This window comes from Borostomias antarcticus (genome assembly GCF_949987555.1).
Source record: "Borostomias antarcticus genome assembly, chromosome: 19".
Lineage (NCBI taxonomy): Eukaryota > Metazoa > Chordata > Actinopteri > Stomiiformes > Stomiidae > Borostomias > Borostomias antarcticus.
This window is the reverse complement of record NC_140252.1, coordinates 4029464-4056942: the sequence shown is the minus strand read 5'-3', so window position 1 is coordinate 4056942 and position 27479 is coordinate 4029464. Positions and strand designations below refer to the sequence as shown.

The 27479-nt window shown below is 46.7% G+C and overlaps 6 protein-coding genes across 6 annotated transcripts; 3 read left to right on the top strand and 3 right to left on the bottom strand.

Annotated features, from left to right (window-relative positions):
* Window positions 1-3974: 3974 nt before the first annotated feature.
* On the bottom strand, window positions 3975-4385 carry LOC311321815 (histone H3.2; the record flags this gene model as incomplete). Its single annotated transcript, XM_084453830.1, has 1 exon — window positions 3975-4385. One exon carries the CDS (start codon window positions 4383-4385, stop codon window positions 3975-3977), a length of 411 nt encoding a protein of 136 aa, XP_084309956.1.
* A 271-nt stretch (window positions 4386-4656) lies between these two features.
* LOC311321848 (histone H2A-like) lies at window positions 4657-5043 on the top strand (the record flags this gene model as incomplete). Its single annotated transcript, XM_084453863.1, has 1 exon — window positions 4657-5043. The coding sequence occupies one exon, from the start codon at window positions 4657-4659 to the stop codon at window positions 5041-5043; it is 387 nt and encodes a 128-aa protein (XP_084309989.1).
* A 624-nt stretch (window positions 5044-5667) lies between these two features.
* Window positions 5668-9178, top strand: LOC311321783 (uncharacterized protein). The gene is made up of 2 exons (XM_084453797.1): window positions 5668-8807; window positions 9050-9178. Exons 1-2 carry the CDS (start codon window positions 7484-7486, stop codon window positions 9052-9054), a joined length of 1329 nt encoding a protein of 442 aa, XP_084309923.1. The 5' UTR covers window positions 5668-7483; the 3' UTR covers window positions 9055-9178.
* Window positions 9179-13906: 4728 nt separating this feature from the next.
* LOC311321789 (histone H1-like) lies at window positions 13907-14539 on the bottom strand (the record flags this gene model as incomplete). The annotated part of the gene is made up of 1 exon (XM_084453805.1): window positions 13907-14539. One exon carries the CDS (start codon window positions 14537-14539, stop codon window positions 13907-13909), a length of 633 nt encoding a protein of 210 aa, XP_084309931.1.
* A 3106-nt stretch (window positions 14540-17645) lies between these two features.
* On the top strand, window positions 17646-18023 carry LOC311321866 (histone H2B-like; the record flags this gene model as incomplete). The annotated part of the gene is made up of 1 exon (XM_084453881.1): window positions 17646-18023. One exon carries the CDS (start codon window positions 17646-17648, stop codon window positions 18021-18023), a length of 378 nt encoding a protein of 125 aa, XP_084310007.1.
* A 2479-nt stretch (window positions 18024-20502) lies between these two features.
* Window positions 20503-20814, bottom strand: LOC311321912 (histone H4; the record flags this gene model as incomplete). The annotated part of the gene is made up of 1 exon (XM_084453926.1): window positions 20503-20814. The coding sequence occupies one exon, from the start codon at window positions 20812-20814 to the stop codon at window positions 20503-20505; it is 312 nt and encodes a 103-aa protein (XP_084310052.1).
* Between the last annotated feature and the right edge of the window lie 6665 nt (window positions 20815-27479).

The following is a 27479-nucleotide window of genomic DNA, read 5'->3' as shown; positions in this document are numbered from 1 at the left end:
TTTCCAGCTAAAGCAGATGTGACTCACGCTGCCCAGCAAGCAAAATACGTGTAATAGAAGTCTAGGCTAAACATATACCAGATATAGCCGGTTTACCTTAGCCCACTTTGAGCCGGATTATTTTTTTTAAAGGAGTAGTAAAGGGAAAATGCATGTTTAGCCCTGTTTTAAGGTTACTTATGATAATATACAATGGTTCAGCTCAAAACATTGACAAAATTAGCACTTTTGAGAAAGCCTGATAATTGCTCTACCACCGTTTAGGTCATACAATGGATGTGGGTGGGTACCTTGAAAAATCATTCAAAAACATGTTAAACTCATTGTGTCGCCTTGGCCCCAGGTAGCTGCGCTGTCCTGCTGGACGCCCATGAGGCCCCCGGGACCAGGTGGGATGCCAGCGAGTGCTCGAGGGGCGGGGTTCCCTGAGAAATATCCCTCTCCAGCCCGAGCATTTGGCTGTCTTTGAAATTGAGAGTTTAACATGTTTTTTGAATGATTTTTCACGGTGCCCACCCACATCCATTGTCTGACCAAAACGGTGGTAGAGCAATCATCACTTTCTCAAACGTGCTAGTTTTCTCAACTTTGTCATCTGAACCATTGTATATGATGATAAGTAACCTTAAAACAGGGCTAAACATGATTTTTTCCTTTACTACTCCTTTAATGCTAAGGGTAATGAGGGATGAGGTGCAGGTGATACAGGATACGGGAAGGTGAGTAGGCAACAACCAAGCAGGAACTGGAACCGGACCACTGGCTCTTCCTTCCCACACTGTGTCGTCAGCTGTCCCTACCCACCCAACCCTACCCATGTTTTACCTTTGGCTCTCCGCTTTTCCCACCTCTGCCTTGCAGCATTCTCTATGAGCCTGTTATGCTAAGTGCTTATTGTGCTTTGTTATATGATTCACTCAAATATCATATTATAGACTACAGTGATAGCTAACACATAATGGCCTACCATGTAGGCAACTTCTCTGTAACTATTTGTGCACTCTCCTGTTAGTCATGTCTCTCTTATGAAGTATCTAACCCATGTTTACTGCTCTGTATAAGTTTAATAGACAAACATTTTCCAGGAGCTTGCTCGATCGTCTCGTTGAGAGAGGTCAGGGAATAATTGTTACGGCTCACTTTTCTGGCCCCCGGGTTAAACTGTTTTTTTTTTTTTGTTGCTTCCCTCTGGAATATGTAGGGGTGGGAACTATGCCCACCCTCCCATTGGTCTCGGTAAAGTGAGTAGCATTTAGGTAACACACACACACACACGTACACACAGACATACACCAGTCCACTTTAGGCCTGGACCTGGGCCCAGTCTCCCTTCCCCTCACCCTAACCTGGATCCGTATCCTTTTCCCACCCCCACCCTACCCCCGACCTCTGCCTCTATCTGGACCCAGGCACACTCACGCTCACACAGACATACACCAGTGTTTACCATGTCTCTCCTATGATCTTTTTAGCCCCTTTTGCTCTGAAAATGTAATTTAATGTAATTTATTGCTCTATAAATGTTCTTAACCGTTGGACAAACATACTCCAGTAGCTTGCTCGATCATCTCGTTGAGAGGGGTCAGGGAAGAATTTTTACAGCTCACTTTTCTCTCCCTGGGTGATACTGTTTTGTTTTTATTGCTTCCCTCTGGAATATGTAGGGGTGGGGCCTATGCCCACCTCCCTTGTTCTCTGTAAAGCGCATTGTGTTGCCTCTGTGTATGAAATACGCTATACAAATAAAGCTTTGATTGATTGATTGCTTGATTGATCATGTCGCCACAATATCTCTCACATGAGGTGTGTTTGGTCCTGTAGGTAAGATGCACTGATAGTTTTTTTTTATATACACTATATGGACAAAAGTATTGGGATGTCTACACATTACACTTAGAGGAGCTTTTATGACATCCCTTTCTAAATTCATAGGCATTCATAAGGAGTTGGTCCCCCGTTTGCAGCTATAACAGCTTTTGTCCATATAGGGTATGATAGGCCATCTTTATAGAATCTCTCCAACCATGTTGCCATTTGTTGTGTGATGTAATTTGATAATGCCCTGCATATGGCATGAATCTGCCTCTAGCAATGTCCTTCTAAATAAATCATTTATTGAGCATTATAAAAAGTAAAGTTTTCTTGCGTCATCTGTATGGTACTTTATGTGAAATGTTAGGTGATGTGAAATGTTAGGTGATGCATGCATTGTTATTCTTATAGGTTGCCCTGGTTTGTAAACGACACACCCTTGTAGCTGAAGTATACTAGCTGCTAAAACCTAATTCTAGCAACCACGTCAACAGACATCTCCTTTAGAGAAGAGCAGTGGTGAACCTGATTTGGCTCCTGTGCTGCATCCCCCCTCTCAGGTCATAGGGGGTACTGCTGGAGCGTAGGCAGGGTGGGCTCTGGGAAAGACTGTTAGAAGCTAAAGACAAATCTCCTCACCTGCCTAAACTATCTATTAGAAACCAACACGAACGAGAAGTCGCTGGGCTGGTAAGTTCCCGTTACAGGAGGGCAGGACTCGGACCCCTGTACAGGGGTACTGCAGAGACAAGTGATTTAACATGTAGTACAGTAGTCCATTTTCCAAATGATTCAAAATATATGTGATTGATATTGGTAGGTTTATCATTTGGTTTGTGTAGCCAATGCACTACAACCCCCATACAAAAGACATGGACCCAATTGAGGCTTTTCTCCTTTTTCAATTAGTGAGGCTGACTAACTACATATTGTGGCCTCTAAATGTGAATCAGGGTGAAATGGGATCCGGAGGGTGAGAGGAAACAAGTAACAATATTGGTGCACTTATCATCCACGTTGGTGTTGGAGGTGCTTACCTAATAGCCTCTGCTCATATCAACTGGAACTGAATATCGGCCCTACTGCTGTTTCTGGACCTTCAGCAGGCAGGCAGTTACTTCATTCATTCCAGGGGGGAAATTGCACTGTTACAACAGCCACATTGAAGCGATATGAAATAGGTTTAGGTCAATATAATATGCAATACAATATATGGGTTCCATGTAAATACACAGGTGAACTGTATGTATGGATTAAAAATGTGTGTGCCACTGGTGTTGTGGTGCTGCAGCTGAACCTACTGGGCTGGGGACTGGGGACCATCAACATCCACCTCCTTCAGCTCCCAATTGACCTGAGGGAACCGTGGAGGGATACAGTACTATCTCACACTGACTGACAGGATGGAGGTCTGTCTTAGCTGTGCTACAATCTGTTCTCAACTATCCAAATGAGAAGACATACGGGTTGCCAAAAGACAGGTAAAGACAGGCACCACAGTCAAAAGATATAGAGTTGATGGAAATCCATATCTGTACCAGAATGTAATTTAGAACTATAGCCACTAGAGGGAGCTAAAGGGCTTTTTTGTTAGTTGTGACTGTTTTTTCCCGCTTTGTGGTATTGTTTAGGTATGATACTTAAATAGTCCACCTGTAACATACCACAAAGCAGGAGGAAAAAGAAACAAGACAAAAAAAACATGATAGTTTTCCCATCACGTTAAAATAGATTGAACGGCTATTCACTTGTTTAAACCACCTCATACACTAAACAAAGCATGTTACTAGTGTTTGAATAAACCATTTTGAAACTATGTTCATACTTTCTCTGAGGCTGTAATCAAATGCTGGAAGGGACTAAAGTCTGACTTTCATTCCGTTCCAAGTTCTCTTCGTGGATGCCAAAAAAGGCGGTACAGGCTGAAATCCATGGCTGGGCGTAAGTTCAATGTACAAAAAGAATTGCATTGTATACGTGGATGTCACGACGGTGGTGAATGGACAGTGTAGTAGAATTAGCAGTCCAAACTACTCCTATTAGGACACACTAGAATGTGCAGGTAACAATAGGAACACATTGGCTTTATTATTAGAAATAATGAGGTGGCTCTTAAAAGAGCCTTTGGGGGATGTTGAAATGATAAAGCAACTCAGACCATTTTAGGCGCGTTCTCCGCGAATGCGGCGGGCCAACTGGATGTCCTTGGGCATGATGGTCACCCTCTTCGCGTGAATGGCGCACAGGTTGGTGTCCTCGAAGAGGCCGACCAGGTATGCCTCGCTGGCCTCCTGCAGTGCCATCACAGCAGAGCTCTGGAAGCGCAAGTCGGTCTTGAAGTCTTGAGCGATTTCCCTCACCAGGCGCTGGAAGGGCAACTTACGAATCAACAGCTCGGTTGACTTCTGGTAACGACGGATCTCTCTCAGGGCTACTGTGCCGGGCCTGTAACGATGAGGCTTCTTCACACCGCCGGTGGCGGGTGCGCTCTTACGAGCCGCCTTTGTGGCGAGCTGCTTCCTCGGGGCTTTGCCACCGGTGGATTTGCGGGCGGTCTGCTTGGTTCTGGCCATGATCTCAGCTTTCTTCTCCGTGAGTCGTAGTTAAAGCTTTCAAGAACGTAATGTGCCTTTTTTATAACGCCAGCTGCCGTGCGCTGATTGGACAGCCTCTCTGGGCTACTTCATTGGCTGGCTATCGCCTCCTCTCCCCATTGGCTATTAACACGGAGACTGGGATTGGATAAAGCGACAAAAGCAAAAGGGCGCCACTTTACGGAAGGTATAAAAATCCGACCGCCGTTGTATCACACCACTGAGTTACTAAACTACTTCTATACTGAAAATGAGCGGAAGGGGGAAAACAGGAGGCAAAGCAAGGGCAAAGGCCAAGACCCGATCATCTCGCGCCGGTCTCCAGTTCCCAGTGGGTCGTGTTCACAGACTCCTCCGTAAGGGCAACTATGCCCAGCGTGTGGGAGCCGGTGCACCGGTCTACCTGGCCGCTGTGCTCGAGTACCTGACTGCTGAAATCCTGGAATTGGCCGGCAACGCTGCCCGCGACAACAAGAAGACTCGTATCATCCCCCGTCACCTCCAGCTGGCTGTCCGCAACGACGAGGAGCTCAACAAACTTCTCGGAGGCGTGACGATCGCCCAGGGCGGCGTGCTGCCCAACATCCAGGCAGTGCTTCTCCCCAAGAAGACCGAGAAGGCTGTCAAAGCCAAGTGAAGTCGCCACTGACGTGAATTCTCCCAATAATCCCAAAGGCTCTTTTAAGAGCCACCCACTTCTATCCTTAAAAGCGCAAAGTGTAGATGTGACGAGGTCCATTTTTGTACTACCTGTATGTGTTTTTCGCTGTGCTGTGACCGTTTGTTTACTCCCAACCCTGATGAATAGAGCTGGGCAAAGGGGGCGGCAACCATCGTCGGTGAGTGAGAGGACAATCAGGACTGAACCGGGAACACCTGTGTCTCACAGCCTGCTATAAAGAGCACACTGCCCCGGCAGAACGGGGGTTGTGTGGGGGACGGAAGTCGGAGCGTGTGCTTGCCTGGAGGACTATCCCGGTGCTACGGCGGCGAAAGAGAAACGCGCACGTGAATTGACTGTCAGCTAACGTTACCTAGTCACCAGCTACAGCGCCGGAGCCGAGGAAGACTGCGGCGATCAGCGGGACCTGTGAGAGCGGTGGACCAGAGGGAGTTGCTGCAGACGTGAGCCGTCAGGGAACCGGAGCGAGAGAGTGCTGCTCGCTGGATAGCCTACCCCGATCAGCGGCCGGCCTGACTACGCCCCGATCCTGAACCAACCTGTGCTGGGGAGCGCGTCATACTACAGTGGAGTGTCGGTGTCCCGACATCCTCTCCGAAGTTAAGTAGGCTACTGTGCTCTGACCTGTTTAATTATTCGTATGGACATTAAGAACCGCCTTGCTATTTTAGTATTTTATAAGAGACATTTAGAAACAGCCCTGGCATTTTAGTAATAGCCTACATGGACATTGACTGGGCCTATTATTTTATATTTTGTGCGAATAAGTGTACCATACAGCCAGCCATTGACTTAAATCTTTGACTTTTTAATTGCCGCTTGGCTGGCCCGGCTATCTGTTTACCAAGTGGATATTGGATAATTTTGTGGATTAACCGAACACTCCTGGAAGACCCTGCCCTCTCAATTGGATTGCCGTAGTTGCTGTGATAGTTTTGTAGTGTTGGTTTGCCGTGGACACCCCCTAGTGGTTAAAGGACTCAGTGGTCCCCTTTTTTCGTGTGAGAACTGACACTTGTTTCCAATCCGCAGTATACGTGGCAGGGTGGAGCTCCACCAACCAGCTCTCCCGGTCCAGGAGGCCGTCGGGAGAAATCCCCTAAGACTATCGATCCAAGTCACCCTGGGCGGTGAAAACCTCCTTGTGCACAGTCCTACAGTATTGTAAAATAAGAATAAAACTTAACTCTGTTCATACTTTGCAACTGTTTCAGAATCTGTATACTCTGTTCAACCCTGAGATAAAGAACTATAAAGCCTGGTAATAGTGGAGTGCTAATACTCCCAGAAAGTATTTAGCTGGCGTTGTCGGAACCACCTTTGGATAGTCCACCTTGGGACATCCTTTTTTGGCGTTGTCGGCAGGATTCAGGCTTTGAACAGAGTACAGATTTGTAACATTGTGAATTCTGAACATGATGATGATGCCTGTATTCCCAGGTGCACCATGGGTGCCAAAATTCGGAGGAATAGACCAAACAGATTGGAAAAATTCAGAGGTATGGAAATACGAAGATTGGAAAGAGCAGCTAAAAGGGCTGGTTGGAATCGAGGGACAAACAGAGACTCAGAAAGTTAGTATGATTATGGGAGCACTGACTGGAGAGGCCAAAAGACAGATTAACATCCTAACTGCAGATGAGCGTAACACTGCAGCAAAGATTTTTACTGCTCTAGATGCCATTTATGCTGAAAAGTCTTCAGGTCCATTGCTCAGAGTACAATTCTATGGGTGCCGTCAAAGACCAGATGAACCTGTTAAGTCTTATGCCCTCAGGTTGAGAGAACTCCGCAGCCGGTTACAACGGCTTGATGAAGACGCAGCACCCACTGACGTACACATGAAAGAGCAGTTCATGCTTGGGCTGGAGGAGGGACCTCTGGCGCAGGCCATGAGGAGACATGCACGCCAGAACCCTGACGGAACCTTCAATGATCTCCAACGAGAAGCGTTCCTCCTGGACGAGGATGGACATGGACGTAAGTGGCCAGAGCTATCTTGTACAGCCATGGGGGGAACAAATAACGTGCGCTCTCACCCACAGAAAACCGACTGGAAAGCAGAAATCAAGCAGGAGATCCTTGCAGAGTTAAAGGATCAGCTGAAAGATTGGACACGTGACCTCCTAGAAGAGCTCCGGCCAAGAGGCCCACCTCAGCAGACTAACCACGCCACTTCGCGCCGCGCGCCTATGCGCCGCCAGGAAGTCCCTGCATCATCTAATAAATGGGCACCAGATGGTAGGCCGATCTGTAGGCGTTGTGACCAAGTAGGTCACATGGCCCGCTTCTGTGGAGACAGTCACACCCCCTCACATTTAAACTAGCATCCCCCACTTCTGAGGCTCGGGCGGTGGGGCTAGGACAAGAGGAGGAGGTACAAGGGCCATCGGTTATGTTAGTTGGGCAGTGCCCCCAGGTTGAGGTGGGAGTGGGTGTAGTCAAGTTGAAAGGGCTCTTAGACACAGGTTCCCAAATATCAATCATCAGTCATAGCCTTTTGAGCCAACACTTCCCAGAAAGCGAAGTTAGAGAACCCCCTGCTATGGTCAGAATAAAAGCGGCCAACAACCTCCATATCCCCTATCTAGGATATGTACAGCTAGATTTTGACATCGAGGGCCATCAGATCGGTCCGCGAGGGGTTTTTGTAGTAGAGGACAGATCAGCATCAGACCCCCTCATTATTGGTATGAACATCATACAGCCTTGCTGGGACGCTGTGTTCCGTAATTCGGAAGGGCCAGCCCGGTTGTTCTGTAAAAACCCCAAGTCCCAAAGTGCCTGGAACGCAGCATTTGCGACGTGTCGTAGGACTGGAGTGACGACAGATGATGGACACCATGGCTACGTCTGGGCAGCGCACCGCCACGGAGTGACTATCCCAGCCCGGAGTGAGGTGGTTGTCTGGGGACGGGCTGCAGCTGGCAGGCGGGACTATCATGGTCTGGTAGAAGCACTCCCTGAGCCAGGCGCCATTTCCGTGGCCCGGTCTGTAGCTGTGGTCAAGAATGGACGGGTCCCCGTCCGGATCCGCAACCTACACGACTTCCCTGTCTCCTTGGACCGCTACCAGAAGCTCGGTCAAGTGACTCAGGTCGATAGCCTGGATGTTTATGGTGTGCAGGATGTCTGCCTAGAACAGGAGGAGGAAGGTACAGTCAAGGTCAGTGTAGTGGATGTATGCATGGGGGAGGAGCCTGATCAAGCATTCCAGGTCCTTAAGCTGGCCGAGCGGCCGGACCTCACCCAAGATGAGCAGAGACAACTGGCTGCCCTGCTGCACAAATGGGAGAAGGCTTTCGCGGCCCACGAGGAAGATTTCGGAAGGACAGATGTGGTAAAACACTCTATCCCTACAGGCGAGGCACCGCCCATACGGGAACGCTTCCGACCATTACCCCCCTTGCTGTACCAGGATATGAGAACCCTGTTGGAAGGTATGTTGCAAAATGGTGTCATTACTGAAAGCTCCAGCCCATGGGCAGCACCCATAGTCATGGTAAAGAAGAAAGATGGCAGCTGGAGATTCTGTGTAGACTACAGAAAGTTGAACTCTGTTACACACAAAGATGCTTTCCCACTTCCCAGGATCGAGGAGACCCTGACCTCCATGACCCGCGCAGAATGGTTCTCCACGTTGGACCTGGCCAGCGGATACTGGCAAGTGGAGGTAGACCCGCAGGACCGTGAAAAAACTGCTTTTACCACCCCTGTAGGTCTGTACGAGTTTCAACGCATGCCATTTGGCCTCTGCAACGCGCCAGCCACTTTCCAACGCCTTATGCAACAATGCTTAAATGGCCAAATTACTGACTCCCTCCTAGTCTATTTAGATGACATTATTGTGTACTCCTCCGATTTTGCTACGCACTTAAAGCACTTAGAGGAGGTGTTTGAGCGTCTCTCGAAACATGGCTTGAAGCTACGCCCTGACAAATGCAAACTCTTCCATCGGCAGGTTAAATTCCTGGGGCATGTAGTCGACCGTGAAGGCGTGAAACCGGACCCCGAGAAGATAGCTGCTGTTGTCGATTGGCCAGCCCCTACCACTGCTAAGGAACTCAAGGCCTTCCTCGGCCTGGCCGGATATTACAGACGTTTCGTCCCTGGGTTTGCAAAAATTGCACGCCCCCTAAACTCACTCCTGGTAGGAGTGCCGAATGACAAGCGTCTGGGTTCTCATCGCATATCCTGGTCAGTAGAAGCTCAAACAGCATTTGATGCTCTAAAGAAAGTGCTAACAGAGGCCCCTATCCTAGCTTACGCAGACTTCTCACAGCCATTTACCCTCTACACAGACGCCAGTCACCATGGGCTGGGAGCAGTACTCGCCCAAGTGCAGGGGGGTAAAGAGAGGGTGGTTGCCTATGCGAGCCGCAGTTTGCATCCTACAGAGCAGAATGACGCCAACTATAGCTCCTTCAAGCTTGAACTCCTCGCACTAAAGTGGGCAGTTACCGAAAAGTTCAAAGATTATTTGACTGGTGCCAAGTTTGTTGTTTACACCGATAATAATCCTGTGGCCCATTTGCAGACGGCGAAACTGGGTGCAGTGGAACAACGCTGGGCAGCCCAACTGGCATCCTTTGACTTTGAGGTGAAATATCGTGCTGGCAGAGAAAATGTGAATGCGGATGCTTTGTCGCGATTCCCCACACCTAAACACCCCCCACAGCAACTCAGTCCTAGAGACGTAACCGCATCAGCTGTGGTGACCCACCAGGATGGCGCCCCAGAAGGCCGCATCGACTGGGAACAGGAACAAGTAGCTGACCCTGAGATCCGCACTGTGAGAAGGTATGTGGAACAAGGGCATTGCCCTACGGGCCGACAACAGGAGATACACACCACTGGGACAGCAAGGTTGTTGAAACAATTCAGGCGGCTCAGCCTACGGGATGGGGTTTTGTGTCGCCGATTCACTGACCCTAACACCTCAGAGCAATTGTTTCAGGTTGTGTGTCCAGGCCCCCGGCGTCAGATGGTATGGGAACAACACCACAAGTCTGCGGCACATGCTGGAGCGGGAAGGACGCTACTGACGCTGAGGCGCCGGTTCTTCTGGGTAGGCATGGAGACACAGGTGCGCCAATTCCAAGCAGAGTGTGTTACATGCAGTTTGCAACGTGACAAGGTAGAACCACGAGCCCCCTTGAACCCAGTAACCGTTACCTTCCCCCTTGAGGTAGTCGCTCTTGACTTTCTAACACTCGGTCGACCAAACGACTACTATCAAAACATACTAGTGATGACTGATATGTTTACGCGTTACACATGGGCCGTAGCTACCCGCGATCAGACAGCCAGGACCACTGTACGAGCAATCTATTCTGAGATCGTGCGGCACTTTGGGTGCCCCGTCCGTTTTCATTCAGACCAGGGCCCCAATTTCGAGTCTGACTTGATGCAGCAGCTATGCGAGATGTATGGAGTCACTAAGAGCAGGACAACACCTTACCACCCTGCCGGGAATGGGCGTGTCGAACGCATGAACCAAACACTCCTTAACATGCTCCGTACCATGGGGGCCGAGAAACAGAGCCGCTGGCCAGAGTATTTATCCGAACTCCTACAGGCCTACAATAACACCGTACACAGTGCCACCGGCTTCGCGCCATCCTATCTGCTGCAGGGCCGACACCTCAGGCTCCCAGTAGATGTTGTGCTAGGGGTAGAACGGGAACAGCCAAGCAAGGGACTGACTGACTGGGTCGGAGACCATCACAGGAAGCTGACATATGCGTATGAGCTAGCACGTGGTAGGATGGACAAGGCGGCCGAGCGGAGTAAGAGCCGCTACGACCAAAGAGCCAACGCGACTCCATTGTTAGCTGGGGAACGGGTGTGGGTGCGTGACCGGGGCCGACGAGGGTTGGGAAAGCTACATGGGGTATGGGACCCCGAGCCCTATCGTGTCGTCGAAGCCAAGGGAAACACGGGCGTAGTGTACAAAGTACAGCCGGAGAGGGGTGGGAGGGAGAAAGTCCTCCACCGGAACGCCCTGAAACTGTGCACGGTTCCCCCCTCGCAGAGGCCACCAGTGACTCTGCCAGAGAACCCTGTGAGACCTGCGAGCCCTACGCTCTTATATATCCCCGTCCCTGTCCGACATGTACCCGCGCCTGACGCCAACCCTGACGCGGCCGCCGAGCCAAGGCGCGCAGTCCCTGTCCCTGTCCGACATGTACCCGCCAATGACTACAACCCTGACGCAGCCGCTGAGCCAAGGCGCTCAACCCGGCCAAATATAGGCATCCCACCACCCCGCTATAGACTCTGAATGGCAGAGACTGCCAACATTTCACAATGGGGAGATGTGACGAGGTCCATTTTTGTACTACCTGTATGTGTTTTTCGCTGTGCTGTGACCGTTTGTTTACTCCCAACCCTGATGAATAGAGCTGGGCAAAGGGGGCGGCAACCATCGTCGGTGAGTGAGAGGACAATCAGGACTGAACCGGGAACACCTGTGTCTCACAGCCTGCTATAAAGAGCACACTGCCCCGGCAGAACGGGGGTTGTGTGGGGGACGGAAGTCGGAGCGTGTGCTTGCCTGGAGGACTATCCCGGTGCTACGGCGGCGAAAGAGAAACGCGCACGTGAATTGACTGTCAGCTAACGTTACCTAGTCACCAGCTACAGCGCCGGAGCCGAGGAAGACTGCGGCGATCAGCGGGACCTGTGAGAGCGGTGGACCAGAGGGAGTTGCTGCAGACGTGAGCCGTCAGGGAACCGGAGCGAGAGAGTGCTGCTCGCTGGATAGCCTACCCCGATCAGCGGCCGGCCTGACTACGCCCCGATCCTGAACCAACCTGTGCTGGGGAGCGCGTCATACTACAGTGGAGTGTCGGTGTCCCGACATCCTCTCCGAAGTTAAGTAGGCTACTGTGCTCTGACCTGTTTAATTATTCGTATGGACATTAAGAACCGCCTTGCTATTTTAGTATTTTATAAGAGACATTTAGAAACAGCCCTGGCATTTTAGTAATAGCCTACATGGACATTGACTGGGCCTATTATTTTATATTTTGTGCGAATAAGTGTACCATACAGCCAGCCATTGACTTAAATCTTTGACTTTTTAATTGCCGCTTGGCTGGCCCGGCTATCTGTTTACCAAGTGGATATTGGATAATTTTGTGGATTAACCGAACACTCCTGGAAGACCCTGCCCTCTCAATTGGATTGCCGTAGTTGCTGTGATAGTTTTGTAGTGTTGGTTTGCCGTGGACACCCCCTAGTGGTTAAAGGACTCAGTGGTCCCCTTTTTTCGTGTGAGAACTGACACTTGTTTCCAATCCGCAGTATACGTGGCAGGGTGGAGCTCCACCAACCAGCTCTCCCGGTCCAGGAGGCCGTCGGGAGAAATCCCCTAAGACTATCGATCCAAGTCACCCTGGGCGGTGAAAACCTCCTTGTGCACAGTCCTACAGTATTGTAAAATAAGAATAAAACTTAACTCTGTTCATACTTTGCAACTGTTTCAGAATCTGTATACTCTGTTCAACCCTGAGATAAAGAACTATAAAGCCTGGTAATAGTGGAGTGCTAATACTCCCAGAAAGTATTTAGCTGGCGTTGTCGGAACCACCTTTGGATAGTCCACCTTGGGACATCCTTCCATTGTCCTCTGGAATGCGTTTCCATCATCCTCGTGTTCTCCGTTACTTGCGTCTACGTGGGCCACCTCCCGAGTTGAGGCACATTCGCCCACATGAGACTCCTGCAAGAAGGAGTCTCGCTTCAAATCTAGCTAATTCAGTCTGATTTGAAGTTGTTGAAGACGTGTTTGGATTGTTAGTTAAAGTTATTCGACGGACGTTGCCGGCTGCAGGTTTTACAGCATGTTATACCGTTATTTGGCATAGTTGTATTACTCTCGACTTATCTTGTGATAGTTTTAATTTAAAACGTGTTTAATTGAAACGCTTCGTGTTGCCTGTGTATGAAGTGTGCTGCATGAATGACCTAGTTTGTCCTCCCTAATAAATAGACGTCCCTGTATAAATGGCTTGATCTCCTCGTAGACTTATACAATAATGGACAGAAAAGAGCACCAGGGCTATTAACCTACTCACTCCTTTCCCTGGTTTCATGCACACCATCAAACTACAATGATTCTGTTTGATCTGTAAAGACCAACAAATTTTAAAAAAAGATTACCTACCGCTGTGCCACTTAACCCCAACTCAAAACATTGTACGTCGCTTTAGACTTGGAGAGAATGCATGCATGCCTATGGGCGTTTCTCAAAATACAGTTTTACTAATTATTTTAGTTTGTAATTTCAATAATGTATAACCCTACAAAGTAGGCCTACGTATCACGTTGAAGCGAGTCGGGACGGAATTTGGCCACAATGCAAAGGGTCACAGCATGGCGGCGATCAGCTCTGATCATCGACTGCGCAGTCCTGATCCCTACGAACGCGCCCACGGCCTGCGCTGCTCCGCCGCTCTCTCACTACTCCTCTCATTTCAGGCGCCAAAAAGACAATGTTGAATAAACTACGCGTCGATCTGATCCCAGTGCACGCCAGTTGACCATGAACATGCATCAGAAAATGAGTTTTACCCTACAGTTGAAATTCATAGCCTCCCATTACCAGTGCTGTGGAAGTGTATTATAATGAAACACCAGCGTGTACAGCACGTTTTCAGTACCATTAGATTAAGTGCTTTATATCGGAATTATTACTGTTGGCAGTGCGCCCGCGTGAATTCGGTGGCCATACATGGAGATGCGCTTTTATGGAGTTGGTTGGGTGGCTCTTAAAAGAGCCTTTGTAATAGTAAAGAGGACAGAAAAAAGACGTTTACTTCTTCTTGGGGGCTGCCTTCTTCGCCTTGGCAGCCCTGGGCTTGGCAGCTTTGGGCTTGACGGCCTTCTTGGGGCTCTTGGCTGGGGCTTTTTTGGGTGTCGCGGGCTTCTTGGCCTTTTTGGGGCTCTTTGCCACCTTCTTAGCTGCGGGCTTCTTGGCTTTCTTGGGAGATTTCTTGGCAGCTGCAGGCTTCTTAGCCACGACCTTTTTGGGCTTCTTCGCTGCAGCGGGCTTCTTGGCTGCAACGGGCTTCTTGGCGGCTACCTTCTTGACCTTCGGGGCGGCGGGCTTCTTAGCTGGCTTCTTTGCCTTCGCCTCGGTGGCCTTGTTGATCTTGAAAGATCCAGAGGCGCCAGTTCCTTTGGTCTGTACCAAAGTGCCCTTGGTGACGAGGCTCTTGACGGCGATCTTGACGCGGGAGTTGTTCTTCTCCACGTCGTAGCCGCCGGCAGCCAGTGCCTTCTTGAGCGCTGCCAGGGAGACACCGCTCCTCTCCTTGGAGGCGGAAACAGCCGTGACGATCATCTCGCCGACGCTGGGTCCCACTTTCTTGGGCTTGGCTGCTGCCTTCTTCTTGGGTGCCTTGGCCGGAGCGGCGGCTGCGGGAGCTGGGGCGACTTCTGCCATGTCTATCTTGAGTTTGCTCTGCGGTGTCACACACGTACTGTATGTCGGTCCTGCTGACTGTGAGTCCTCGACGCTGCGAGGGGTTGGCCTTAAACGCGCTATGAGAACCGTGTGGACTCAGCTCCACCACCGAGGAGCTCTCGGTTACCAAAATGATGTTCCTCCTGTGTTTTCTCCTGGTGTATAAAGGGCTACAAATCAAAGTTGGAGTGGAGCACAAGTCCGAAAGTGAATGTGACAGCGAGCAGCCTATTTGTCGTTCGAAATAAAGTTGTTTGGGTAGCGGCGGCCTCGTCTGTTTATTCGCGACCGGGTAAAAACACCGCCGATGATCTGTCGGATGGAGCCGTGCGCACTAGGTTTCCAGTGGCATTTGACTCCTAAAATGTCTAAAAGTGCATGCGATAATGGACAGAAATCGTTGCCCAGTGAGACAAGTTGTCTGGCAAGGGGCTTAAATGATTTAGGGTACACAGAAGTGGTGCCGATGTTTTTAAACGGGGTCTCTTTTGGGGTGCGTAAAGCACAGCGTTGAAACTGGGGCGGAGACCTGGTCCCTATCTTGCTGGTGTCTGCCCGTGTGTATAGGCTACCTTTCGCCCTCCCTGGGTGATTCACATTTGGATTCCCAGCAGAATGACTCCGCCTGGTCTTTTTGGACTGTCTGCCGCCTATTACACCCCTCGTCTGGGGCAATGTCCTCGTTTGGTTGGTAGCCTATGCAGTGAAGTGACCTGAGGCGCACCGGCTGCGTTACATAGGATTGCAAAAAGTGACAAGCAACCATCACAACACACACGCGTCGTTTTCTTTTTACTGAATTTGATGACCTTGCTATAAAAATGTCTGAATCGTATCTTGAGTAGGCTATTGTGCCATGAGAATTATAGAGAACGCAGGAGCCCAGTCGCCTAGCCGATCCTATCGCAGCCCATGTAGTGAAGATAGGCCTATAGCCTACATGGAAGGACATGTAGGCGCTTATTGTTGAGTGATATGAGCAATTAGCTCTTTCTGGGCTGTGTGATTTGGGATTCTGAACGAGCCTACCTGATGTGAATAGGCATGGTCGAGGCAGAATGAAATACATTTGGCTTAATTTCTAGAAATGTTTATCTCAAGCAAGATTGTGTTCTTGAGCACAGTATTTACGCCTACAGGGAATAACAAGATAAGTGACTAAGCGGGAACTGCTAAGAATCAATCTCCTATAGCCTACCATGTTAGACTATTGCTAACAACATGAGTAGAAACTCGAGAATCCAGAGGCGATCAACAGAAGGTGTTTGCTTCAACAAGAGCATACAGTCTCATACAGAGAATACAGTCTCAGTGAGTGTCCTGCAGGAGAGATGCCCTTCGCACATAGGCCTAACAGTTGTATAATATATCTGTTTCTATCAGTTGTCACAGGCTGCATCTATCAGTTGTCACAGGTGGCTTTTCAGATTGATGGTTCATCTTATTATAAGTTAGGGCAGTGCCTTCTGTCCAATACTGTTGATTCAGCTGTCTGGTGCCGATTTACACATTATTGGGGCCACTTTCTGTGGGCCACGGTCATCCCTCCCTGTCCACTCTTCAAAGACTGTTCATTACAAACTTTAGTTTTAATATCCTTTGTTCAAGTCCTAATGTATATGCCTGTCATATGGTCCCTCAATTCCTAGTCCTTACGCACTAGGCTACCTTAGCACCCTAGTCTGGTGTCCTTTTTAGTCTGCCCTGCCGCTACTCTGTGACAGCCAAGGCCCAGCTTCTGATTTGCACACACAGGGCCTACTCTGCCAGTGTTGAATCATCCATAAATTGAGATACACAGAGTACATAGGCTATAGTTTATTTCTAAGGCATGTGAAGACTACTTAAACCTTCTAAATTCACCACTGTAGCCTATAGGCAGCTGCAAATAAATCGCTACACTCAGTCAAGCACAGCTATCTACGATGCAATAGTGAATGATGTCTACTGTGGAATAGTTTTATTTTCTAGGCTATGCAGCCAATTTTGAGATTTATGACTGTGAACACGTCATTAAAAGAATATGGGGAACACGTCTGTCAGAACAACTGGCTGCTGATATCAGTGAGGAGTGAAAGCGGTGAGAGCTACAGTGTGCAGTGGAGCTCTTATGGAAATACCCCAAAATGCCCAATGCCAACATGGTGCCCTGGGCTCAATGCTGACAGGACTTTTAGGGGGCTGGAATTTCAGAGGAAACAAGGGAGGCCAAAAACAACCTGGCGAAGAACTGTGAGCTCGGAACTAAAAATGCCTACCTAACTTGGGACAAGGCACAACATGCTGCACAGGACATGGCCAGATGGAAGTAGAGAGTCACAGCCTTATGTTCCTCATCCAACCAAAATGATTAAAAGTAAGTTGAGTAAGCAATAACAATCCAACTGCAGACCGTGTCCTTTTGTTAGTGTGACCATATCTAGGCTACCTAGCAACCTGCTTTGGTGTCCTTGTGGACATATCAGGGTTTGTCGTTTGCCAGATTTTGAGAAAGCTGTCCTGTGATGTGTCATGCTAGGTTCAACACTGACCTGAGAATCAACTAGGCTAAGGGCTTCAAAATTCACAAAACTCATCTCCAATGATATATTTCAACTCAACAATGAATTTTAAATTCAACGGAGTCATTATTAAACACTGACTTTATTTTCTGCAAATGCCATCATTTTGCTTACAAAGACTTCACACGCCACTCGCCCATTGTATGCCAATGGGTGGGAGGTGCAAACAAATGTGGGTGGGAGGTGTAAACAAAATGCTTCAACAATGGATGACTATGGAGAAAATGTCCGTATGTGTGTCTCAAATAATTAACTTTTTAATTAACACTCCACAATGGCGGCACTGCTACATCCAATAAAGTGATGTCAGACCACATGCCCCACAGCAGGGAAAGTGGGCTGGGGGGTGAGCGAGTTCCTGAGCATGCGCGGTCAATTTGGTTCGTTGGGGAAACGAGGACGTCAGAGTTCAACGCAGATAATGACGGGAGCCTTGCCTAAACATTTGCATACTCCCCCTACATATACCGGGTGACTACCCGCAGCTTTACATTGGTTCCTGAGAAGCAACGACATCTAGTAAAATGCCCGAACCGGCAGCTAAGTCCGCGCCCAAGAAGGGCTCTAAGAAAGCCGTCTCCAAGACCGCTGTCAAAGGCGGCAAGAAGCGCAGAAAGTCGAGGAAGGAGAGCTACGCTATCTACGTGTACAAAGTCCTGAAGCAGGTGCACCCCGACACCGGCATTTCCTCCAAGGCCATGGGGATCATGAATTCCTTTGTGAACGACATTTTCGAGCGCATTGCCGGAGAGTCATCTCGCCTGGCGCACTACAACAAGCGTTCAACCATCACCTCCAGGGAGATCCAGACCGCCGTGCGCCTGCTGCTCCCCGGTGAGCTGGCCAAGCACGCCGTGTCCGAGGGCACCAAGGCAGTGACCAAGTACACCAGCTCTAAGTAAAGAGGCGGCTTTTCACTCTCCAATCTACCCAAAGGCTCTTTTAAGAGCCACCCACGTTTACTGTTAAAGAATGCAATTCCATGCTGATTGAGATTGTAGAGTTTGTTCCAAGATTTTCGTATGTCTTGAATGCTACTATAATTAGTCTCCGCATGCGCCTTTTGTTGCCCAATCTAAGATTGTCGTACTTTCTCTAAAGCTGGGGTATTGCGCGCTTTCATCCGCCACTGTGAAACGACATAGCGAGAGATTTTAACTTGCGTTCCACCACATTGCATACTTTAAGTCATCTTCTGCAATATTTTTTTTGATTGCCTTTACCTTTATTTAAACGTAATTCAGTGGCCACAGATTCAACTGGCCCACAAAAATTGAAGTCTGCGGGAATCGGCTAATAAGCACAAATCAGTGCTTGGTCATATTTTGTTTAGATTGGATATGATGTACAAGATGACGTAGACTACAAGATGACTAAGATATGTAATTTGTAAGTAGACCTATGCAATTAGTAGCCTATTGCGGCAGGTGGCAACATTTTGATGAGGATGGGACTCAACCCTGATGGGGAGAATCTGTTTCTGCAGTGACGATTTCAACAGTGTTGGTGGCCAGCTAGTTTTAGGTGAGTTTAGTAGGCCTACAGCAAGGTTGGACATGGAGATGGGTCAAAGACGTGACGCTTGTTTTTCTGTGTCCCTTTCGTTAAGTTTATATTTTTTAGGTTAAAATTTGAAAATAAACTTAAAGATTACTTGCATACATTATTTTCTGACAACCTGCCCTAAAAAGTTGTGGTTTTAATTCATTTCGAGAGAATTGTTGAGTAAAAATGGCAAAAATGTCTTAAGTGTTGTTACCATAAAAACTGAGTACAGAAAAATTAAAATTGCTCAAAAGAGCTGAAAGTAATAAAAACAAAACATATAAACTAGTTTGGCATAATCTTACATAAGAACTATTTTAAAGTTAATAAAAGAAGTGGAACTATATTGTTCTGGATATTATAAATAATCCGGGGAATAATGTCAGTCAGGTCAACTTACATAAGTGTCTAGATGGTGTAACCACTATATAAGGAGTTTTTTATTTTTATTTTTTTAAAAGAAGACAATTTTGGTGGGAAATGTATCACAGAGAAGGACCCCTCTCTGCTCTTCAGGGTTGCATGTCAAGGTTAGTAACTCTCTTAGAAATATTGAGATAATTTGACATTTTAGGGTATTGTCAGGTATGACTAGGTTTACATGTCAAATGGTGTAACCAGTGAAAAACATTGATTATTGATCTTTATCATAAAAACAAGTATTTACTTTAAAAAGTATGTTTGAAAGTAGCTAGGTCATAGCTAGCAATATTTTATGATGCAGCACAAGGACAACTAACCATCTTAAGAAATGTTTAGTTTATTAGTCAGTTTTATTTATGTTCCAAGTATTCTTTCGAGAAAAAGGGGAATTGTCATGTACATCATAGCCTACATGTTATTTGGCCAGTCATTTTCTGTTGTGTTGAGACTCAGAGATGGCCTGCCTGATAAGTCAGATACTTGTCTGCCATTTCTTCATTAATACAATATAATAAATGTGGTAAATGTGGATGGTTACACCAATTGACACTGGGTTGTGTCAAATGGTGTAACCAGTGTTCATTAAAATATGAAATTATACAGGAATATTAATTATATTCCTATTCCTATCCAAGCATTATATTGCTACTGTAGTGTAACATGTTTTTAGCCATTTTGACATACATTTCCAAAGATTATAACAAAAACCAAGGTGTTTTCAGCATACCATATGACCCGCTCGATGTTGCAAAACTGGTGAAATATTAAAATTTGAGATCACCCTGATAAAATCTATTCCTAGGTAACATGTTGCAATTGATTATTATTATGAGTACATCGACATACTCTAGGTTGATAATATATTGAATTGACCACTTTTCTCTGGTTACACCACTTGACATTTTCAGGCGCATTTGGTCTTACTTTTTGAATGAAAAAAAGTAGAAATGTAATTAAAAATGACAAAACCAACAAATACAAAATCCACATATTAACACACCTGATGCATGCTTTTAAAACAATATTTCCCCCATCTTTCCCACCCTTATTTGTCACTGACCCAGATACAGAATATGCATCGCCAATAAGAATTAACATGCAGATAATATGCAGTCTAATAAAATCTGGAACAAGGAATATATACACTGTACATTCATACAGCATGTATAGTATATTTACATGCAGATGACCATGGTAAGCTAGTATCTATACAAGCATAGATGGCCTACAACCAAAAGACAGCCTACGATGATTAATATGAATGTTATCATCAATGCAGGATATACTGTAGCCTATCACTTTCAGCAATTCCTGTGCTTCATACGATATGGAGACATGGCTTTTAATTGTAGATGTGGGTGGCTCTTAGAAGAGCCGTTGGGTTGGTGGACTACAGAAGTGAGGAGAAAACGCTTATCCGCCGAAGCCGTACAGGGTGCGTCCCTGGCGCTTCAGAGCGTAGACCACATCCATGGCGGTGACGGTCTTTCTCTTGGCGTGCTCGGTGTAGGTCACGGCATCACGGATGACGTTCTCCAGGAATACCTTCAGCACACCGCGGGTTTCTTCGTAGATCAAACCAGAAATACGCTTCACGCCGCCACGACGAGCCAGACGACGGATGGCAGGCTTGGTGATGCCCTGGATGTTATCACGAAGAACCTTGCGATGGCGTTTGGCGCCTCCTTTACCGAGTCCTTTGCCTCCTTTTCCCCGACCAGACATTTTCACACGTTTCTTTAAGACTGTTTTCTACGAAACCGTCGAGCTGAGTGATAAATTCACGACGTGTAGCATGTCTATTATGTCGAAACTGCGGATGTGATTGAACACAGTTTGCGCTCTTCTCTGCTGGGTGGAGCCTCAAGAGTCACGAGATAGAACCTCCTACCTCAGCCCCCCCTCCCCTCACACGTTTCAAACTGCGCCCGTGGAGTCAAATAAAGGATAAGAGCAAGAGACCAAGGCCCATTCCCAAACCAACCCCTACCCACTCCACCACCGAGTGTCCCTCCAAATGAAGTGTCACTCGCAGCTGTGGAGGGCACTCTCAATCGAGGGGGAGGGTATATAAATGGAAAGCCAAATGTGGGATGGACTCCCCACTCCACCGGAACCGACCGGGACAGGGCCGTCACCATGGCATGTTTAGGTGATTGATGGGAAAAATGTTTAGGATTTATAATACAAATATAAATCACTATAATTAAATCCATGTATGATGAGAAATGGTCAAAAGTCCAAACGGAAATGTTTTTCCAAATGAAATCTAACTAAATTAATACTATAACACTGTCCCGAGACAAATACATAAATCAATTACTAACTTACTCCTATGCCTCTTTGGCAGCATTCCTTCTTTTGTGAAGACCCATTTGCATATCGCAGCCTAATGGAAAGGAATATATGATGTAGGCTACATTTGACGTAGACCTAGGCCTATTTAGATTTATTTTATGTCGGCTATGAATACAGGCTTTTACGAGTTTGCTACAAGTCAAGTGATCTATGGATAAAGTGATTGTATCACTTTGTTGTATCTTTTGACACCATATTCTGCGATTTTGTTTGATGCAGTGAAATCGGTGTGAGAAAAACAAATGTTTGAATGCTGTAAAATAATCTAAAATAATTGACAATGTAGGAAGACGGAACTTTATTTATATGTGGTTTCCTGCGGCATCTCTTTGGCACGTGCACTTCCTGCTTCGGCTATCGGGAGCTTGCACCGATGCGGGCCCTTTCTGAATCCAGTCCCTCCCCACTCGCACTCAGTCACCGAGTGCACTCCGTTTTGTAGTCCCCTCACAGCTGAATGTAGTTCCCTTGATTAGGGTGTAGGGTATAAAAACCTTAGGGACGCACTCCCCTCACTCCAGCGGAAACAGGAAACACAAACCACAACGGTTACCATGGTTTCGCGTCAACAGCACTTTGCAGCGGCAGAGGCATCGTTAGTATCTTCCTTGTTACAGCTTATGAGGGTTGCCTATATCAGATAGCTACCTAGGTCCTAAGTGGAAATATCCAAATTACAATATGGCCAAGGCATTCAATTATTTATACATCATTTTAAGAACTCTTACCTATTCATTTCACCGTTACCCTAATTCATTATTATTATTATTAGGACTATTGTCAATAAAATAATTGTCATTTTTCCACCGCTGCTGCTTCAGCACGATTATTTGTAGGCTAATAGTGTATTCTTTGTTTGTATTTTTGTTTTTATTTGCATTAAAACAAAGCAGGCCTGATTTTGTTTGTCCTGATTTTATGCTCATTTCATCTTTACTGTTATGAAGCACTTTGGGCTGCAATTCGTTTTGTGTTGAAAGTTGCTATACAGTTTATTAAAACAAGCCCATTAAAACTGCACAAGCTGGCCGTATGAACCTGTGTTTGTCCTCTTGTCATTTTCTGCAAATAATGTTTGACATTCTAAATTTTGGGGAAAAGTAGTATATAGAAAGTGCACTTACACAAAAACATCTATAAATAGTAAACCATACATAGTAAACCAGGATGTTGCTGTGATCTCATCCTTTCCAGAGCTGTGTTCACCTGTGGTCTGAAGTATAGGCTAGTTTAGATTGCAGACCATACCACTAATATGACAACCAGAGATTGCACATATTTGTCTCCAGATTCTGTATAAAGGATACACAGGGATTTCCACAATTCTTATTTATTGAAAATAAAATAATATTGAAAACTGAAAATTGGGCAGCACCGATCACAACTGAAAATTATTAATCTCCATCAATGGACCCCTGTCTTTCTTGGCAGGGGAGGGGGGGGGTTCAAGAGAGGACGCCATGGATGTGTCTGGGAGGGATGGTGGATCGGACGTGGATGTGCCTGGGAGGGATGGTTGATCAGACGTGGATGTGCCTGGGAGGGATGGTTGATCAGACGTGGATGTGCCTGGGAGGGATGGTTGATCAGACGTGGATGTGCCTGGGAGGGATGGTTGATCAGACGTGGATGTGCCTGGGAGGGGCAGTGGATTGGACCTGGATGTGCCCAGGAGGGAAGATGGATCTGGACTGGCCTTGATGGTGGGGTTCGACATGCATGAGGCAATGAGGACAGGTGGAGTCAAAGATTGTTTTGACCCCACTGCCTCATGCATGCCATCATAAGAGCTCCAAGTAGCAGGGCCTTCCTCTCCCTGGTCAGTCCAAGAGCAGAGTTGGTGGAGCTCTCAGCTCCTAAAACAAACAGTGGCATGAGATATCTGCAGCATCTAGAAGGCTATATTCATGTTATGTGAAACACATTTACTGTGTACTTCTTTAAATTCACCCATTTCTTTGAGGCCTGTTTTGGACTTGCCTGACCCTCCAGGTTAATTTATTTTATGATGAAGCTGTTAAGAAATATGTCCGGGAAGATGGTTAAAATGTTTTGGTCAGAATGAGTGCTGTGTGATTCCTCCAATCACTCCACATCTTACCAAGTAGTAGTCCTACACATCATTTATCAAGTCCTAGTAATGGGATACAATCACACAATTAATCTTCTTTCAAAGAATCTTAAACATTAAGGTGTTTTTGGTTGTAGGCCTAATCAGTGAAATCTGCCAATGGAACAAGTTAAACTTTGCTTAATCTTTGGAAGAAGATGCATTTATCTACAGACAAATCACTTGTCCTATATCTCACTGAAATGTTGCTTGTTGGTTGAGTGTCTACATTACGTGTAAAAAATATGTGTTTTGTGGTGAGTGGCAGGCCGTTCATGGACTAAACCTGTGAAAAAACTTACTCCCAAGCTTCTTTAGTGCTGTTTCGTTTTTTTTGTGGACAACTTTTCATTTTCCATTCTCTGTTTGATCAGCTGTTTAGTCTGAACAACAGTCCTGGTAAATATCCACCAGCCACCACTTTACATTACAATTAATGAACATAATCTAGTGTTTTCTGAATTGGAGAACGGAATTTGATGCGAAATACAATGCAAATGTCGTATAATTTGTGAGGAACTTACATTTGTACGGCGCATTTTCCATTTCGGACAATAAAAACAGCTGCACATGTGAATCGAGCCTGCATCGGTGCAGACCATGGAGGTATAATATAACTGGAGACGGCATTGAAAATGGCTGCCTATTCATTTCAATGAAAGTTGCTCACTGGCGCATGAAGCCATTTGACGTAGTGGCCAAAGCCCGGTATTGCAAGTCACGTCAAGGCATGCGGCCCAAGAACCTTATTTCCCATGTTAGTGGATGATGATAGATAGGGCTAGAAAAGGAAAACAAAATTTTTCTCGGTATCATTCAGCATCAGAGACCAATCTAATCAATATAAACTTTTAATTCAATGGGGTTTTGTTTGTTTTTGAAGCCACCAATACCTGTATCGAGCCATTTGAAACATGTTCTGTGCACGAGCCTCGGGGACGCTGGTCGCGCGTTCGTGAGTCCTGCGAGCTCGGCGGAAAACACGTCACCATAGGAAGACCCGCCCTACTCTGCCTCTGATTGGATAGGAAGTCATGTAATGACGTCAGCTAACATGCTAAGCTTTTAGCAATGAAGCTGCTACGATGATGCTAATCATAGATATGAACGTATGTCTATGATGCAAATGATCATGACATGTGGTTACTTTAGGACATCGTTGGAAAAGATCTAGAGGGTAAGTGGGTCAATGTTGAATAACTTAGCTAACATTATCTAATGTTACATTTCTTTATATTAACATCAACTATATTGATAGGCTAGCTATGCTAACGGTAGCTAATGCTAACGGCTTAGGGTTAACGTTAGTTAATGCTAACGTTACGTTCGGAGGTCTCATGTATTTCAATTTTAACATAATGTTGAGCATGATCAATGTGACATTGTTCATACATTGATTACAGTCTGTAATCTTGTCTGGCATTATTTAGCTATAATGGGCTGATGCTACTATAGCATTTGCCACATTATACATCAAATTAATCAAGCATAGTTAGTGTTATTACCTGAAGGCATTATTACCATTGCAAGTAAGCATGCCATGTATATGCCATGCCTGGAAATCAAATTAATAGTGTAATTCTTCCCCATCATAGCTCATTGTACACTGATATAATCATTCTCCTTGCCTTTGCTAATACTCATCTCTTTTATCAAACTTTGTGCTAGGAAAGAAATCTGGCTGTGATTCGTCGCTAGTGCTCATCCAGGCTGTTGTCATCTCCCGCCTGGACTCCTGCAACTCCCTACTTGCTGCCATCCTGCAGCGTTGGCCATCAGACTCCTGGAGAAAGCTGCTGCTGACCTGGTGTTCAACAGCCCCATGCTGTTGAACACCAGGCAGAGCTTGACCACAGCCCACAATCAGGCTGTGGTCAAGCTCTGCTGCCTTGAGGTGATTTGTTCCCCAGTTGCTCCAAGCCCCCCTACGGCAGATTGTAACGGCCATGGCTCTTTTCTGTCCTGGCCTCACAGTGGTGGAATGAACTGTGCACTGATGTCAGAACAGAGCCAATAATACACACTGTTCATAGTGAGCCTAGTTATTATTGATTAACTTGTACTGTTTCCTCTCTCCTTGTCAGTCATTAAAATATGTTCAGTGTTTCACAATACTGATGTATAACATTTCATTATTTTGTCTCAGACCATTTCTGAAACAATCAGTGTCAGTATACATTTCCCTCCAATGTTATTGCTTGCCTATTTTTAACCATTTAACTACCAGACTGTACAAACGAATTGCACACCTATAGTATTTTCTAGGTATAGCCTACTTCTCCACCTTCTCTTATTGTTGGTATGCAATGGCAGTCAAACTATGCAATGATGTTCAACACTATTTCCACCCAAATTCCCAACAAATGTGGCCACCACACTGTTCAGGACATTCACAGGTCTTGCTTTCAGGGATCGGTAAAAGAAAGGGACATGGTTCCTCCATAATGTGCTAAGGCTCTGCTTAGATCAAAGGCTTGGTCATCAGAAAATATCACAAAGACAGTGATCACAAAACAATTAAAAACATGTCACCAGTGTATGCCTTAACCCTAGTCAAATTTCTAGTATGTGTGAACCATATACATGGCAGTAAACAGATCTTGAGTCATACAAACTGGAGGATGCTTGACCCATACAAACTACTTTAACTCAATTTCAATAAACAACTTAAAATATGGCAGACAGAAGAGCTGAGCAGACTTGGTAGATGACTGGATGATCTTACAGAGAACCAAGGGAAATTGACTGGTATTAATGCTAAGAGTAATGAGGGATGAGGTGCAGCTGGGCAGAGCGGAGACAGGTGGCAGGTGATGCAGGAGATGGGAAGGTGAGTAGGCAACAACCAAGCATGAACAGGAACTGGACCACTGGCTCCCCTTGACTGTCCAACCCATCCATCAGCGCCAGCAGAGTGGACACGATAGAGCCAAAGAGAGAAAGACAAATGCAACGCAAGGTTAGTTTAGTTCCAATCGCCCATGTGCAACATCAATCAAGTCCACACTGGATCACCCTGTATAGGCAGGCACACTCAATTGCAAACACACTAGATATCACCCTGAGTCGGCACACTGGTACATGGGCGCATAGTTTAAGCTGGGCTAGACAGGCATGTTATCCTCTCCCGTGAGTGCAAGTTAACAATTGCTTCGTCAGACTAGTTGCCCTGACGGAAATGAAGCTCCGCTCCCCAGACTGCCCGACTGGCTCTGCTTTCTTAGTCCACCCCTCAGCAATCAAGTCCAGCCGAGGGTGATCAGAGCCTCTGTCAGCGGCCCAGTTCAGGTGCACCCCATTAGTCTTTCATTAGTGACACTGCAGCTTCACTACAGTACCACTGCTCGCTAGAACTCATAAGTGCATCTCCTTTCTAAACAAGCGTCTAAGAGCTTAACCTGTTGCTAAAGACAAAGTACAAGAACAAATAAAATAGGTGTTAAAAGGAAGGGTCCAGGGCACATCTTGAACAGGTGAATTTTCAGCATGCGGCGAAAGATGGGCAGCGACTCTGCTGTACTGACATCAGTGGAAAGTTCCCACCACTGTGAGGCCAGGACAGAAAAAAGCCATGGCCACGCCAATCTGCCGTAGGGGGGCTTGGAGCAACTGGGGAACCAATCACCTCAAGGCAGCAGAGCTTGACCACAGCCTGGAGGTCGGAGGGAGCTGTTCATTTGCCCTGTAGGCTTGCACCACAGTCCTAAACTGGATGGGACAGCGCAGGGAGCCAGTGCAGAGAACGGAGTAGGGAAGTTTTGTGGAAGAGCATGGGGCTGTTGAACACCAGGTCAGCAGCAGCTTTCTCCAGGAGTCTGATGGCCAACGTTGCAGGATGGCAGCAAGTAGGGAGTTGCAGGAGTCCAGGCGGGAGATGACAACAGCCTGGATGAGCACTAGCGCCGAATCACAGCCAGATTTC